The 18,208-nt window shown below is 42.3% G+C and overlaps 1 protein-coding gene across 1 annotated transcript in view; it reads right to left on the bottom strand.

The window, feature by feature from the left end:
- Positions 1-18,208, bottom strand: part of DRC7 (dynein regulatory complex subunit 7) — a 48,921-nt gene that overhangs the window by 11,508 nt on the left and 19,205 nt on the right. Inside the window, 6 exon segments of the mRNA XM_070952979.1 lie at positions 4,323-4,538; positions 6,802-7,028; positions 10,250-10,378; positions 12,004-12,132; positions 13,283-13,355; positions 13,954-14,082. Of these exon segments, the coding sequence (XP_070809080.1) occupies positions 4,323-4,538; positions 6,802-7,028; positions 10,250-10,378; positions 12,004-12,132; positions 13,283-13,355; positions 13,954-14,082 (903 nt within the window).

Raw genomic sequence — 18,208 nt, 5'->3', positions numbered from 1 at the left:
CAATAGCCCTTACATATTGCTTCACGATGCTTTCCAGCCCTCTCTAAGCGATTTACAGAGTCAGCCTCTTGCCCCCAACAATCTAGGTCCTCATTTTACTGGCCTCGGAAGGATGGAAGGCTGAGTCAACCTCTTGAGCCAGTGAGAGTCAAACTCCTGGCAGTGGGCAGAGTTAGCCTGCAATACTGCATTCTAACAGGAAGGAAGGAAGGAAGGAAGGAAGGAAGGAAGGAAGGAAGGAAGGAAGGAAGGAAAATAGCAATAGCACTTAAGACATATATATATATATATATATATATATATATATATATATATATATATATATATATATATATATATATTAATTTGATTTATATGCCACCCTTCTCTGGAGACTCAGGGCGGCTTACAATGCGTTAAGCAATAGCCTTCATCCTTTTGTATATTTTATACAAAGTCAGCTTATTGCCCCCACAAACTGGGTCCTCATTTCACCTACCTTAGAAAAGATGGAAGGCTGAGTCAACCTTGAGCCTTGGAGAGATTCGAACCAGCAGAAATTGCAGGCAGCTGTGTTAATAACAGGGTGCGTATACCACTGTACTATCAAGGCTCTTAATATTCCATTTCACAGTGCTTTACAGGCCTCTCTAAGCGATTTAAAGAGTCAGCCTCTTGCCCCCAACAATCTAGGTCCTCATTTTACTGGCCTCGGAAGGATGGAAGGCTGAGTCAACCTTGAGACGGTCAGAATTGAACTGCTGAACAGCTGGCAGCTGGCAGTCAGCAGAAGTAGCCTGCAATACTGCATCCTAACCACTGCGCCACCACGGCTCTTCTATTCTACATTCATGGCGGTTATTCATATCTTATTTTACAGGACTTACAGGCCACTGCAAACACAGCCAACTCTTGTTGGACTAGAAGACCTCCAAGGTCCCTTTCAACTCTGCTATGCTATGCTATTCTTTATTATTACTCTACTCTACTCTACTCTACTCTACTCTACTCTACTCTACTCTACTCTATTCTATTCTATTCTTATTATTGTACTCTACTCTACTCTATTCTATTCTATTCTATTCTATTCTATTCTATTCTATTCTATTCTATTCTATTCTTTATTATTATTGTACTCTACTCTACTCTACTCTACTCTACTCTACTCTATTCTATTCTATTCTATTCTATTCTATTCTATTCTATTCTTATTATTGTACTCTACTCTATTCTATTCTATTCTATTCTATTCTATTCTATTCTATTCTATTCTATTCTATTCTATTCTATTCTATTCTTTATTATTATTGTACTCTACTCTACTCTACTCTACTCTATTCTATTCTATTCTATTCTATTCTATTCTATTCTATTCTATTCTTTATTATTATTGTACTCTACTCTACTCTACTCTACTCTATTCTATTCTATTCTTTATTATTATTGTACTCTACTCTACTCTATTCTATTCTATTCTATTCTTTATTATTATTGTACTCTACTCTACTCTACTCTACCCTACCCTACCCTACCCTACCCTACCCTACCCTACCCTACCCTACCCTACCCTACCCTACCCTATTCTATTCTATTCTATTCTATTCTATTCTATTCTATTCTTTATTATTATTGTACTCTACTCTACTCTACTCTACTCTACTCTACTCTACTCTACTCTACTCTACTCTACTCTACTCTATTCTATTCTATTCTTTATTATTATTGTACTCTACTCTACTCTACTCTATTCTATTCTATTCTATTCTATTCTATTCTATTCTATTCTATTCTATTCTTTATTATTGTACTCTACTCTACTCTACTCTACTCTACTCTACTCTACTCTACTCTTTTCTTTCTATTCTATTCTATTCTATTCTATTCTATTCTATTCTATTCTATTCTATTCTATTCTATTCTATTCTATTCTATTCTATTCTATTCTATTCTATTCTGGGGCAGGTGATAAAATTCCAAAGCCTTGTATCCAACGGGCACTTTTTCTATTGCAAAACAGCAGAAAACATCACCAACTGCAGTCATGTGTCCGTGGGACAATGCAACTGGTCGTAAGATGCAAGTTGGGGTTGATAGTGCCTGAAATGCGATTGCGTGACAACAGTGGGGTAGTGGTGGCGGCAGTCATAATCCTGAGGACAGGTTGTAAGTATCTTTTTTGAAATCCATCGGAACTTTGGACAGCATTAAATGGCCGGTCGTAAGTTGAGGTCTGCATGAATGTATTACGGTAACTAGGTTGAATCATCGTGTTTGCACATGGCTAAGAGATTCCCTTTTGACGGTCTACTTTGCTTTTAGCAAAAATTATTTTCCTCAGGATTATTTTACTTGGGGATAATTTTTAACTAATCCTTTCTGAGTCAAATGCCAAGGTGGTATTTCAAAAAATAGTAAGTGTTGCCTCGGTGCTTGTCGAATTTGGTATTCGACAGATTTTGATATGAAAATATTGTCCCAGTACTCAGCGTTTGTTTAGTAAGTGATGCGCTGCAATAGGAAGAGAGGGACGGCTGAAGAGAATGGCCAGGAAGTTGGCCATGCTGGGAAGGTCACCGACATAGGAAAAGGGACAGATAGAAAGTTCTTCCCGGTCGAAATAAGGGGTCACATGGTTTGTTTAGGACTCATTCTTTTTAGTACTCATCACACCTCCTGCAACCAATTACAGATAGTTCTCGACTTACAAGCACAATTGAGCCCCAAATTGTTGTTGCTAAGCGAAACATTTATTAAGTGAATTTTGCCCCATTTTATGACCCTTTCCGGCCACAGTTGCTAAGTGAATCACCGCAGTTGTTAAATTAGGAACATGGTTGTCAAGTGAATCTGGCTTCCTCATTGACTTTGCTTGTCAGAAGGTCGCAAAAAGGGATCACATGACTCCGGGACACCACAACTATCATAAATACGAGTCAGTTGCCAAGCATCTGAATTTTGATCATGTGACTATAAAAGAATAACAGAGTTGGAAAGGATCTTGTAGTTCATCTAGTGCAAGGGTCCCCAACCTTGGCAACTTTAAGACTTATGGACTTCAACTCCCAGAATTCCTCAGCCAGTCATGCTGCAGGTTGGATACCATGCTGGCTGGATGAGGAATTCTGGGAGTTGAAGTCCATAAGTCTTAACGTTGCCAAGGTTGGGGACCTCTGATCTAGTCCAACCCCTTGCCCAAGCAGACTTTGCACCATTTCTGACAGATGTCAGTCCAGTCTCTTCTTAAAAGCCTCCAGTGATGAAGCTTCCACAACTTCCGAAGGCAACTTCTATTCCATTAGTCGATTATTCTCATGGTCAGAAAGTTCCTCCTTATTTCCAGGTTGAATCTCTCCTTGATCAGTTTCCATCCATTATTCCTTGTCTGGCCTTTGGGTGCCTTGGAAAACAGCTTGACTCCCTCCTCTCTGTGGCAGCTCTCAAATATTGGAAGACTGCTATCCTGTCTCCCCTGGTCCTTCTCTTCACTAGACTAGCCAGGCCCAGTTCCTGTAACCATTCTTCACCATGGAGATGCTGTAATGGTTGTAAGTGTGAAGAATAGTCATAAGTCACTTTTTTTCAGTGCTGTTGTAACTTTAAACAGCCACTAAGTGAATTATTGTAAGCCGAGGTCTACCTAGAATGCCAAGTACGAGGTACGGTATAGGGGAAAACCCAGGTTTTGCTTGTCCTTTCTATACTTCCTCAGCCATGGTAAAACTGAGTAGTTAACCACTAGATACACAAAGCCCAACATCTGTTTTACTCTGTTTCCTTAAACAGGAAACATCTAGCTTGGCGGTACTCAAGGGAAGAAACGTTTTATGAATTGTAAATTGTGGTCTATCTATACTCATTTGCTTCAGAACCTCAAAACAGGTGATTGATTGAATTCATTTAACAAATGTCTCGCTTAACAATATAAATTTTGGGCTCAATTGTGGTCGTACGTCGAGGACTACCTGTATTTACGTCTTGCAACCATTCATTTAAATCTCACCCATCATGCTAGCTTCCATTCACCATGAGCTGCGCATACCATATGCTTCATTCCAGTGGTGGGATTCAAAAATTTTTACTACCGGTTCTGTAAGTGTGGCTTGGTTGGCATGGCTTGGTGGGCATGGCAGGAGAAGGATACTGTAAAATCACCTCACTCCAGGGGAAAGTTACTGCAAAATCCCAATTACCTCCCGATCAGCTGGGACTCGGGAGGCAGAGAATAGATAGGGGCGGGGCCAGTCAAAATTTCTGGTACTGGTTCTCCGAACTACTCAAAATTTCTGCTACCAGTTTGCCAGAACTGGTTAGAACCTGCTGAATACCACCTCTGCTTCATTCACCTGATAACTGATGCACATATCTCGGCTCATGATAATCTTATTTCCCTTGCTGTCCACCTCGGTATGCTTATTGAACTCCCTCTTGGAAGGGGTGATGTAATTCTCCTTGCAATGGTAGGTCAGGAGAATCTTATCTTCTGAGATCAAAAAAATGCGTTCGGCCACGTCTTCATCAGCTGGTTTGCTTGGGTTCCTGTGGAACCTCTCAGTGATTTTCTGAAAAGTATGCAAATGGAAGAGGATAAAGTAGTATTAAGCCACCAATAATTACAATGCATTGGTTGGGTTGTAGAGAGTTAGATAGCTATGCTGGTATTTGGGCACATCCAATAATTCAACTTTATTGTCAGTATATGAGTTTTCATGAAAACAGGAGATAGCAATAGCACGTAGACCAGTGGTGGGTTGCTCCCGGTTCGCACCGGTTCGCAAGAACCGGTAGTAAAAATTTGTAGTACTTTGGAGATCCGGTAATAATATTGGCTGGCCACGCCCCTGAACCGGTCCCTGGCCTGGTCGCCTCTCGCTTACCCCGCCCACCTCATCAGAGGCTTTTTTTTTTTTTACTTTTAAAAGCATTTGTTCTACAACCTCTTTGGTCGAAAAAAATGCTTTTAAAAGTAAAAAAAAAAAAGCCTCTGATGATCACGCGGCTCAGCTGGGATCGTCAGAGGCTTTTAAAAGCATTTTTTCTATAACCTCTTCAGCCAAAGAGGTTGTACGGAAAAAAAATGCCTTTAAAAGCCTCTGGCAATCCCAGCTGAGTTGCCTGATCGTCAGAGGCTTCTAAAAGCATTTTTTTCTGCAACCTCTTGAGGTTGTAGAAAAAATGCTTTTAAAAGTTAAAAAAAAAAGAGTTGGCCCCACCCACCCAGTCACATTGCCCCCCACCAAGCCACACCCACAAAATAAGCCACGCCCACAGAACTGATAGTAAAAAAATTTAGAACCCACCCCTGACTTAGACTTATATACCGCTTCATGGTTCTTTTACAGTCCTCTCTAAGCACTTTACAGAGTCAGCATATTACCCTCCACAACCCGGGTCCTCATTTTACCCACCTCGGAAGGATGGAAGGCTGAATCAACCTTGAGCTGCTCAGAATTGAACTCCTGTCAGTGTGCAGAATCAGCCTGCAATACTGCATTCTAATCATTGCGCATCATGGATGGATGGATGGAAGGATGGATGGATGGATGGATGAGCAATAGCACTTAGATTTATATACCGCTTCACAGCGCTTTCCAGCCCTCTCTAAGCGATTTACAGAGTCAGCCTATTTGCCCCCAACAATTTGGGTCCTCATTTTACCCACCTTGGAAGGATGGAAGGTTGAGTCAACCTTGAGCCAGTGAGATTTGAACTGCCAAATTGCAGGCAGATCATTGTTTTGTCATGACTAATTTCTGTGCAATCATAAACTCATTGAATCATAGCGCTGGAAGGCACTTTGGAGGTCTTCTATTCTAGTCCAACCCCTTGCCCAAGGCAGAAGTCCTCATACCATCTTCTTGGACAAATGTTTGCCCAATCTTTTCTTGAAGACCCCCAGCGATGGAGCATCCACAGCTCCAGCAGGCCACGCTGCAATCGTTCTCACTGTTAGGGAATTATTCCTTATTTCTAAGTTGGATATCTCTTTGATGAGCTCCCAACCGTTGCTTCTTGTCCTACCCTCAGCTGCTCCGGAGAATAAATGGAAGGAAAGGAGCACTTGCAAGGGGTCAGAAATGCCTTTTGCATATCAAAGGAAAGAAGATTGACTAGACCAGTGATGGCGAACCTTTTCAGCACCGAGGACCAAAAAGGGAGTGAGCGTGCGCCCCACAGGACACAATTAAGCACCTCGCAGGCCACATCCGGCCCACGGGCCTTGAGTTTCACACCCCTGGCTTACAAGAAACTTGCATATTCATAGCAATCCACTTCCATCCAACTGGACATCCAACTGGCAAGAGCCTTGGTGGCATAGCAGACTAAAGTGCTGTTAAGTAGCACCAGCTGCCTGCAATTACTGCAAGTTCGAATCTCACCAGGCTCAAGGTTGACTCAGCCTTCCATCCTTCCGAGGTAGGTAAAATGAGGACCTGGATTGTGGGGGCAATAAGCTGACTTTGTATAAAAAAGAACACCTCTTGGGGGGAGGGGCGAAAGCCCTACTAAGCAGGTATATACAAAAGTATGAAGGCTATTGCTTAATGTATTGTAAGCCGCACTGAGTCTCTGGAGAAGGGCGGCATATAAATCGAACCAATAAATAAGTAAGTAAGTAAGTAAGTAAGTAAGTAAGTAAGTAAGTAAGTAAGTAAATAAATAAATACATAAATACATAAATACATAAATACATAAATAAATCTATGACAACAATACCCGTCCTCAAAAGACCCCTTCTCAAAAGGTTCCTACTGGGGGTTTCCCACCTTCTAAGTCTTGTCTCTGAAGGACATCAACCGAATATCGCCAATGAGCTGGTCTTACCAAAATTGGCCGGGCATTGCTTTCGGTGGTAGCCATCTTCTTCGTAGGTTTCTTGATTCTTTTGCCAAACTCAACGTGACGGTAGCTGAGGAAATCTAAGCGGCCTTCAAAATATTCTGCCATCTCTTGGGAAGTTTCGGTCCGTTTCTGAAGGCCGTCCACCCGTGTCTCATTGTAGAACTCCATCGTGCGCTCGGTCTCCGGTTCCATGGTCTTGTACATATGTGCTGGGAAAGCAAAGAGAGGTCCAGGGTGGAATCTCCAGTTAGAGAGTGTACAGAAGAGCTGGTGAGATGGATCGCCATCCTTTTTTCCTTTCTTCTCCTGCTTTAAACTAGCAATGCCCAAGTAAAACACTCTGTTCTGTCCCCAACCACACGCACACACACCAACAGACGTTCAGGAGTTAAAGACTAAACCAGCCAGCAAAATCCTTTTCCTTATGATAACGGAACTTGGCACCAACCTAGTGGCTGCCTGCCAAGAGTTTATTGTTTATAAAGAGGAGAGATAACTTCTCCCCACTTCTGATATATCAAAGGAAAGCAGCTCAATAATTACGGAATTAATCAAGTCCAGAGATACTCCAGCAAAGTCTTAAAGCAAAAGTCCGGCAATGCAGAATGGCGTGGAAGCTTTCAGCTATGTTCGTCACAAGGTTTGACTGGCCACCATGCTCCTTTTTATATCCTGTGGGGTGTGGTCCAGTGACTCAGCCTAATCTTGGGCACGCCCTTTCTTCTGTTGCGTGCGCTTATCTCTGCGACGCTGGCGTGGGTCCATCCAAGACTCATTACCCTCATCACTGTCCACCTGTGGCTGCGTGGACATGCTTGACCCTGGCCCTATCTCTTGCCCTTTGGCGGACACCGAAGGCATTACCAGAGAGGAGGGTCCTGGAGAGGGAGGCCTTGCCAACTCCTCCCCTTCACTCTTGGAGTCCTCTCCTGACGATGACACAGGCTCCGGTAACGGAGCCACAACACAGTCAGTGGTGGGATGCTGCTAGTTTAATAACCGGTTCGGTGAGCGCTTGCGCGCAGTGCTGAAGATGGAGCATTTAGAAGCTCAGCTGCTTACCTTCCAAGTCAGCAACGGTAAGTAGAACAGCGAAGGGGAGGGGGAATCAGCTGTGCTGCGCGATTGAGATGAGCTACAAAGCAGGAAATAAAGGACAGGATAGAGCGGGGCTGGGTGGGCAGGGCCAACTGATCGTCGGAACTACCGGTTTGCCCGAACTTGTTCGAACCGGCTGAATACCACCTCTGAATACAGTAGAACTTCTAGAGAGAGATTGATGCATGCCATGATGTTCTTCTGGTGGCTCAAGGATTGGCACATTGCGCATTGTACATAATGTGCACACATTGTACACGTTACTGTTTGGAGTACAGATAGTCCACAACTTACATCCACAATTGAGCCCAGCATTTCTGTTGCTAAGCAAGACAGTTGTTAAGTGAGTTTTGCCCCATTTTACCACCTTTCTTGCCGCGGTGGCTAAGTGAACCCTTGCAGTTGTTAAGTTAGTAACTTTGCTCGTCAGAAGGTCGCAAAAGGGGATCCCATGATCCCGGGACACTGCAACCGTCAAAAGTATGAGTCAGTTGCTAAATGTCTGAATTTTGATCACGTGATCATGGGGATGCTGCAACGGTTGTAAGTGTGGAAAATGGTCATAAGTTACTTTCTTTTGGTGCTGTTGTAACTTCCAACATTGGTCCAAACAAACTGTTGTAAGTCAAGGACTACCTGTGTATTTCTTTTTAATCTGACTTTTTACAAAACATTCAAGGGAGTAGGCAGTGAAAGAACAGAATTGAGTAAAGTATAATATAGAATAGAATAGAGTAGAGTAGAGTAGAGTGTAGAGTAGAATATAGAATAGAGTAGAGTAGAGTAGAATATAGAGTAGAGTAGAGTAGAATGTAGAGTAGAGTAGAGTAGAGTAGAGTAGAGTAGAGTAGAGTAGAGTAGAGTAGAGTAGAGTAGGATAGAATAGGATCAGTGGTGGGATTCAGCCAGTTTGCACCACTTCGGGAGAACCGGTTGTTAACCTTCTGAGCAGTTTGGTGAACTGGTTGTTGGAAGAAATCATTAGGGCCGAGAACCGGTTGTTAAATTATTTTAATCCCACCACTGGATAGGATAGGATAGGATAGGATAGGATAGGATAGGATAGGATAGGATAGGATAGGATAACATAGCATAGCATAGCATAGCATAGCATAGCATAGCATAGCATAGCATAGCATAGCATAGCATAGCATAGCATAGCATAGCATAGCATAGCATAGCATAGCATAGAATAGAATTCTTTATTGGCCAAGTGTGATTGGACATACAAGGAATTTGTGTTTGGTGCGTAAGCTCTCATTGTACATAAAAGCTATAAGTGATAAAGCATGATCATAGTCATCATAGAAATACATTCTTCATAAATCATAAGATACAACACTTACTGATAGTCATAGGATACTAAATAAGCAATCAACATAAATCATACTAGGAAACTACCGTATTCTTTGGAGTATAAGACGCACCTTCCCCCCCCCCCAAAAAAGAGGGTGAAAATCTGGGTGCGTCTTATACACCGAATGTAGCCCCACCCACCCACCGGCCCCCACCCTTCGGAGGTTGTCGGCCTCTGTGCGTCACATTTTCCGGCGGTTCCAGGCGGTGGGGATCCTCACTTCCACTCGGATTTTGATAACGAGCAGCACAGATCTTTTTATCCATTTAAAACAAATCCTATCACTCTACGTTCATCAGGCGGGCCTGGCCTAATTTTCTCCCTCTTTTAAACAATTTTAATATTTTAAGGTTTTAATATCTTTAATACTTAAAGTCTAAATTGGTTTTAAATTGATTGGGGTTTTAATCTGTCTGGGCCAAACTATTTAATTCGATTTTATTTCTGCTTTTTAAATTTTGTATGTATGTATTTTATTGTTGGCTGTTCACCGCCCTGAGTCCTTCGGGAGTAGGGCGGTATACAAATCAAATAAAAGTAAAGTATGTGCATTTAGTGGAGTGGATGGGGTGGGGTGGGGGATGATTTTCATGGGGGCAGGAGAGGGACTTGGCACCAAAGGCTCCACTCTCGAGATGCCCCCGTCTTCCTACCTATAGCCGTAGGCATTGAAAGCCTGGCTTTCTCACAGCAAGGCCCGATAGAGATGCAGCACTTCAGTCCTCTGGAAGGAAGGAAGGAAGGAAGGAAGGAAGGAAGGAAGGAAGGAAGGAAGGAAGGAAGGAAGGAAGGAAGGATGGGAGGAAGGAAGGAAGAAAGGATGGGAGGAAGGAAGGAAGGAAAGATGGAAGGATGGAAGGATGGATGGATGGATGGATGGATGGAAGGAAGGAAGGAAGGAATGCCCAGGCTAGAAGCAGAAGATTTTTCTTCCCTTCCTTGCCAAGAACCAAGGTCCTTCATTGTACCAGATACCTTTCAGGCCCAGGGCATGTCCAGGTATGAATTGCTCTGCTATGATGTTGGTTTGCTTATTCAATTCTCGAATGTCCAACTTGTCTTCGCGGTTCTTGAACCACTCTTTCACTTCAAGCACCTTAGTACCTGATGGGGGGAAAAGAAAAATAAACTGGGTGAAACCAGGCTTAATAGCAGTAACTGTGAGAGGGATCTCGGAGTCTTAGTGGACAACCAGCTAAATATGTGCCAGCAGTCTGCGGCGGCAGCCAAAAAAGCCAATGCAATCCTAAACTGCATTAACGGAGGGATACAATCAAGATCAAGGGAGGTACTAATACCACTCTATAAAGCCTTAGTAAGGCCACACCTAGAATACTGCATCCAGTTTTGGTCCCCACACTATAAAAAAGATGTTGAGACTCTAGAAAGAGTGCAGAGAAGAGCAACCAAGATGATGAGGGGATTGGAGGCTAAAACATACGATGAACGGTTGCAGGAACTGGGCCTGGCTAGTCTAGTGAAGAGAAGGACCAGGGAAGACATGATAGCAGTCTTTCAATATTTGAGGGGCTGCCACAGAGAGGAGGAGGTCAAGCTATTCTCCAAAGCACCCAAAGGCCAGACAAGGAATAATGGATGGAAACTGATGAAGGAGAGATTCAACCTAGAAATAAGGAGAAATTGACAGTGAGAACAATCAACCCATGGAACAGAGGTTGCCTTTAGAAGCTGTGGGAGCTTCATCACTGGAGGCTTTCAAGAAGAGACTTGACTGCCATCTGTCAAAAATGCTGTAGGGTCTGTTTGGGCAGGGGGTTGGACTAAATGACCTACAAGGTCCCTTCCAACTCTCTTAATCTGTAATCAGCTTGTGGTGGGCACAAGAGGGATGAGGCCCTCCAGAAATGAAAGAAAGAGTTCCTCTTGAGTGAGAATATTGGTTGGTTGCTATTGTTTATTCCTGCGTGGTCCCTTTGCTTCTTATGCTGCTACAATCATATATAAGCCTGGTGGTCATGTAGAACAGCAGAAGTGCAATTAAATGACAGCCAGGCTGGGGTCCAAGCGTACATACCGGTGGCTGCATGTCTTTGACAGAGGAAAAGCTATCAGTTGCTGGAACAATTAAAAATTACAAGAATTACTAATAGACTAAAAAACTTATGCATTAACACATGAAGGACTTTGTAGTTCTCTGCTCTGAAAGTTTAAGGAAAAGTGGACTATACCATTCTGACAGATTTTCCATATGCCGGGGATGTCCAACCTTGGCAACTTTAATACCTGTGGACTTCAACTCCCAGAATTCCCCAGCCAACTGGGGAATTCTGGGTTGAAGTCCACAAGTCTTAAAGTCTTATAAAGTCATCTCCAAAGATCCAAGAATTTAATTTCTGGTAGAAACTGAACCCCATCTTTATTCTCATTCTTTCTTTCCTTCCTTCCTTCCTTCCTTCCTTCCTTCCTTCCTTCCTTCCTTCCTTCCTTCCTTCCTTTCTCTTTCTTTCTTTCTTTCTTATTTCCGCTTTCTCTTTCTTTCGTTCTCTTTCTTTCCACATTCGCTTTCTTTTCATTTTCTTTGTACTTTCTATTCTTTTTCTTTCTTTTCCTTTTCTCATTTTCTTCTAAATTTGGTTTGTATTATCCTTTATTATTTTTAAAACTCTTAATAAAAATTATGAAAGGCAAACAGAGAATTATCCCCAAACACTACATCAAACCGAACAGGATTCTTTTCCCAAAGGATCTTCAATTTTCAATCTACTTACAATCTGGATCTTCGTACAGTGTCAGTCGGGTGACTAGGCCGTTGACATTAAGATAGGGTGCCCATTTCTCCAACTTGGCATTCTTATATTGAATCAGTTTCTTGCCTTTAGGACAGCGAGCCTCAAATTCTAGAGATAAGAAGACATTGATATCCATACATGGTGAGAATGAGAAGTTGATGTTCTCCAAATATTGATGGAATATAATTTATTTCTTTCCTAGCTATCAACAATGCTGGTCTGATGGCTAACTGTGACTGAGCTGCACTTTGGATGCCTGATTGATTCTAAAAGAATGACAGACTGGTTTGGCTGAGTAGCTACTTACCAGGTTGACTGCATGCATGGTGTCAACCCTGAAGCACACCTGGCTGGGGCCATTTTTGAGGCTTCAGGGTTGCCACTAGGTGGGAGCGGGAGGGAAATAGTTAACTGGGATTTTGCAGTCAAATTAAAAAAAGTTTTCCTGTAGGAACCAAGGTCATTCCAACAGGTGGCTGGGAGAGGAGGAGCGAAGTAACCAAGCAACCGGTCAGCACCTCGATTGGACCATGTGACTGATGACTTGGGGAAGGGGGAAAACTTTCTCTTTTAATTAGGTGAAAACCATAGGAACTTTCAGAGTCAGTTTTCACCAGTTGTGCCAATATGATGTATCCAATAAAATTGTTCTTTGAGGAATCTACCTGCCTCGGAATTCTATGGGTGCATTAGTTGGAACGTTGACACATGGACTTCATATTTTGTTGGTCTGAGAAACCATATTGAACTTTTCTACCTTACTATAACTATGTTTAGCTCTTCCATAATCCAACGCCTCCTTTGTATCCCAAATATTGAACCTACGCCAACCCTAATCCTAACCCTAGTCCTGATTCTTCCCTTCATAAAACCATGAGTGTTAAAGATGACCTTCCCTTGGAATCTAGCAGGTGAACTCAACATGATGACTTTCTTTTAGGCTTCATCCCAGATTTCTTTTCTAAGGTCCTTGTTAAGTTGCAGAGAAGCTACCTCAGAAAGGAGGAGGAGGACCAGGAGGAGGACGAGGAGGAGAAGGAGAAGGAGAAGGAGAAGGAGAAGGAGAAGGAGAAGGAGAAGGAGAAGGAGAAGGAGAAGGAGAAGGAGAAGGAGAAGATCCTTAGTTATCTGCTTGCTGCAGTTATAGGCAATTTGTTACAAACTGATGCTTCTAAGATGGTTAGATCATATTGCTGTCACTTCCTCGCCAAGCTTGTCTACTGAAGACAGGTCAAGATGAAAAAAAACCCAACAATACCTTTGGGAGATACATGGATCTGTTCCACCCAAGATGCAGGCATGTCAAAACTCTTTGATTCTTCTTCCTTCATCTACCAGGATGCAAGAAACAAGGCTGTGAGAATGTTCACCTACCAAACTCCATGTTATCTAACTCCTGCTCTGCATTTGACAGCCTGAATTACCTTTCTGAGCAGAAATTCTTGCTTTAATTTTAGAAACTTTCTACTGATCATTGGTGGGCTACCTTTACGGCAATAAGGCATGACAGAAGAAAGAGAGATGGCCCATGCATTTTGCCCTTGACTTTTGACATTGATGAAGATATTGGTGCAAAATACAATCAATCAATCAATCAGAATAGAGCTGGATGGGACCTTGGAGGTCTTCTAGTCCAACCCCTGCCCTGCTCAAGCAGGAGACTCTACCAATTCAGATAGTGGAACCAGTGGAACTGCTTGCCACCAGAAGTTGTGGGTGCTTCATCACTGGAGGTTTTTAAGAAGCAACTGGACAGCCACTTATCTCAAATTGTATAGGGTCTTCTGCTTGAGTAGGGGGGTTGAATATAAGACCTCCAAGGTCCCTTCCAGTTCTGTTCTGATTAAGTGATCTGGATAGTTGGATTGCACAAACTCAGCAGCCAAACTGTTAGTATCGGGAGTCACTTTTTGTCGTCCCAGACTTTACCAAATCTTCCACGTCGTCTTCACCCAGATCTTCCTCCTCCTCCATTTCTGGCAGGGACAAGAAAGGTTTGTCGGTGCTGGGAAGCATGAATTCCCATCGCACAGGGTCCCCGAGATCAAACTGGAGATCCTAGAAGGGCAAGAAATTCCAGTGAATTCTCTACAAGAAATAGTTCTGTTCAGACCAACATCAGCTGGGCAGCTCGCCCCTTAACGCCAAGTTAAAAGGCAGGATTTCTGCCCTCATCCAAAAGGGGTCTTGATGTTAAAATTGGGGTCCGCAGGGGTCTGCTAACTCCCCTGGGCTCTGTCGTTTGCAACAGAACATACGGAGTAGCTTTTCAGTACAATTAGAACAAGAAGTTGAAAGTAGTAACTTCTGGAACCTTGCTCATGTGGTAGACTTGGTCTAAACAATTTAGCAAAAATTTCGAGAGTGGGAAGCTTCCTTGAAAACGGAAATTGTATCAGTCCCTGTGATGAAGCACCCACAACATGAAGTTGTGGATGCTCTATCACTGGAGGCTTTTAAGAAGAGACTGGACAGCCGCTTGTCTGAAATGGTACAGTGTCTCCAGCTTGATTAAGGGGTTGGACTGGAAGATCTCCAAGGTCCCTTCCAGCACTATTATTCTGTAATTCTGTAATTTAGCTTGAAACCACAAGGCTTGACATCAATGAATCAATCAGAAGAGAGCTGGAAGGGACCTTGGAGGCCATCTAGTCCAAGCCCCCGCTCAAGCAGGAGACGGTATATTTCAGACAAGTGACTGTCCAGTCTCTTCTTAAAAACCTCCAGTGATGAAGCACTCATGGCTTCTGACGGAAAGATGTCCCACTGGTTAATTATTCTCACTGTTAGGAAGTTTCTCCTAATATCATGTCACCCCTAGTCCTTCTTTTCACTAGACATACCCAATTCCTGTAAGTTATTCTTTGTATTGTTTTAGCCTCCGTCCAGCCCCTTAATCATCTCAACATCTGTTCTGCCCCATCTACGGACCCCAAAGAACACAGCACACACAAAGTTTGTACAAAACTTAATTTACTAAAATAACTCAGTCTTTATCAAAACAAAGGCTGTTAATAAACTTTCTTAACACCTACAAGAAACCAAAGATAAAGTAATCACAATCTTACTAAAGTTGGCAGAAAGCCCAGAAGCAATTTGCAGAGAATCCAGACGCGAAGTAGAGTGAACTAAAGTTGTTCCCTACAAATTGCTTCAGTTGGCGTTCCTCCTTAAATAGGCTAAGGGACTGGCCAATTAGTCCCAAGCCTTACTCTCGAGGAGACCTCCTCCTGAGGAGCCACTCCTGCCTTTTGGCCGCTCTGTGCGCCCGTGCATCAAGAAGAGGCTCCTCCTCTTCGTCCTCTTCACTTAAAGGAGCTTCTGGAGGTTCTGAAGGCCCTGGCTGAATCCCCGCCTCTGGCACCACATCTTCTCCAGCCTCCTCACTGTCCAACTCGAGTGCCAACTGCACAGGCTGCTGGCGCAACACCACACCAGCCTCCTTGCTGTCAGAGTCAGCTACAATCCGCACAGGCCGCTGATGGGCCACAACAACATCTTTTCAATATTGTGGCGACTAAAACTAGATGCAATATTCCAACTGTGGAGGCTGGAGATTTCTAATTTCTGGGGAAGAAACGACAAATTGAAGACAGTTCCATGAAAAAAGCGAAGCCAATTTTGGCAGAATGAGAAGCTGGTGAGTAGACCAGATCTTTGGGATTGCTCTTCAGACAAGGAGAGGACTTGAGATGGCCCACAAGTACTCCAGACAGCTGCTCTTCATGAAGAGACTATAACACAGTGGTCTCTGGAGCGGGGGTGGTGGTGGGGGGTCATTGGTGTTCTCCAAGTTCGGTGAGTACCTCATTTGAACCCTGAGCCACAATTATTCTCCTTTATCCATCTCTTGGGGGGTTTAATGATTTGGGAGTTGAGTGAAAATGCAGCTTGTTCAAACCATGTTTGATGCTGTTGAAAGGAAATTATGTCTGCTTACTTCCTTTTCCATTCACTTTTGGAATTAGCTTATTAAGTGCTTTTCAGCTATTCGGAATCTCTGGATCAAAATATTTTATAGCACTGGATGAGTTTCTTTCAATCTTTAACAAAAGAAAGTTTTAACTGCAAGTTTAAGAACTTAATAAAAGAATTCTGCAATAAATGGCAAAAAGGTGATAATTTTTTTGATTTTAGAAAAATACAAATGGACAAAAGATCCAGGTAAATATGAAATAAGATTTTGGAATTATTTAGGAAGAATCTTTCCTTCCAAGTTGCTTTCCTTCAGAATTTTTTTTTAAAAAAGAATAGTAGAATAAGACTTTAAAAATTGGACACTAGAGGGAACTAAAGATCATAATTTCAAAAGGCTGCTCAAACTCAATTTACAATTACAGAATGAAGCAAAATATTTTAACATTGGACATATTGAATGGCATTGTTGAACAATGGACCCAGGAGTTAATTTTAAATTGTGTCTCTTTTGATAGATGTACTATGTTTAAAAAAATATTATGGAAGAAGAACAAGTTTTATTTGACAAGATCAAGACTGACTTGAAAGTAGAATTAAAAATGACAGGCTACATATACTTATATAGAAAAGGATTTACTGTAAAATGGACATATAAAAGAAAATGTCTGCTATCTCAATAATTGATATGCAAATAAGAAATCAAGAGAGTGACCCAGAGGTGGTAGTCAGCAGGTTCAGGGGTGAAATCCAGCAGGTTCTGACAGGTTCTGGAGAACCGGTAGCGGAAATTTTGAGCAGTTCGGAAAACAGGCAAATACCACCTCTGGCTGCCCCCAGAGTGGGGTGGGAATGGGGATTTTGCAGTATCCTTCCCCTGCCACCCCCACCAAGCCATGCCATGCCATGCCCACCAAGCCACGCCCACAGAACCGGTAGTAAAAAAAATTGAATTCCACCACTGGAGTGACCTGGATAAAATATATTGTTATCCTTGGTAATCCTTTTTGGACTTTGGCTGACATCAGGACTGAAATGATTATGCTGTATGGATTTGTTTATAGATAAGAGATGAGATATGGGGCGGACATATCATATGTTTCTATTTTAAGAAAATGAGACAAGTTACGAAAATTATTGATGCTCATTGGGATGAAGGGGAAGTTATTATTCCTTTTCTTTATTATATTCTTAGTTTTCCTTTCTTTTCTCTTTCTCTATTTTCTTTCTGTTCTGTACTTTCTCTCTTTATTTCATCTTTTAATTTTTCAATTCACATTAGTTTTTATTGCTGCAATTGTAATGTTCAATAATATCACTATATTAATATGCCATCGGATTATGAAACTTGTTCGTCTAATTATTAAATTACTAATAGAATTAATAATTAATTGTTAAAGGGCAGGACAAGAAGAAACTGTGCGGAAGCTCATCAAAGAGAGATCCTTCCTGGAACTAAGGAGAAATTTCCTGATAGTAAGGACAATTAATCAGTGGAACAGCTAACTTCTAGGAGTTGTAGCTGCTTCATCACTGGAGGTGTTCAAGAAGAGACAGGACAGCTGTTTGTCCAGAATGGTATAAGGTCTTGTGTGAAGAATTTATAAATTTTATAAACTGTGTTAGAAGTATTCTATAGGAAATCTTATGTTAACTGACTCAGGTCTCCACAAAGTTACTCATTTTCAGCCTTCAAAATCCTTTAACATTATGCAAACATCAGAATTAATTCAACGCTTATTTTAAATTGCAAACACACACAAGCAAAGACACAAAACTCAATTAACACGATGTACACGTAATCCAGGGGTGAAATCCAGCAGGTTCTGACAGATTCTGGAGAACCGGTAGTGAAAATTTTGAGCAGTTTGGAGAACCGGCAAGTGCCACCTCTGGCTGGCTCCAGAGTGGGGTGGGAATGGAGATTTTGCAATATCCTTTCCCCAGGAGTGGGGTGGGAATGGGGATTTTGCAGTATCCTTTCCCCTGGAGTGGGGTGGGAATGGAGATTTTGCAGTATCCTTCCCCTGCCACGCCCACCAAGGCCACGCCCAGCAAGCCACACCACGCCCACCAAGCCACGCCGACAGAACTGGTAGTAAAAAAAATTTGGATTTCACCACTGACATAATTATAATATTCACGGTTCAAACGAAGAGACTCGATCCACATCACTTGATTTAATCAACCCCTTTCTCTGGAGTCTGCATATACCCATGCCCCTCAAGTGTCATCCTAGAATCAACAACACACACATTTCCACAACTAG

The sequence above is a fragment of the Pituophis catenifer genome, unplaced genomic scaffold (genome assembly GCF_029215685.1).
Source record: "Pituophis catenifer annectens isolate HBS135680 unplaced genomic scaffold, rPitCat1.0.hap2 SCAF_13, whole genome shotgun sequence".
Taxonomy (NCBI): domain Eukaryota; kingdom Metazoa; phylum Chordata; class Lepidosauria; order Squamata; family Colubridae; genus Pituophis; species Pituophis catenifer.
This window is presented reverse-complemented; position numbering and strand designations above follow the sequence as displayed.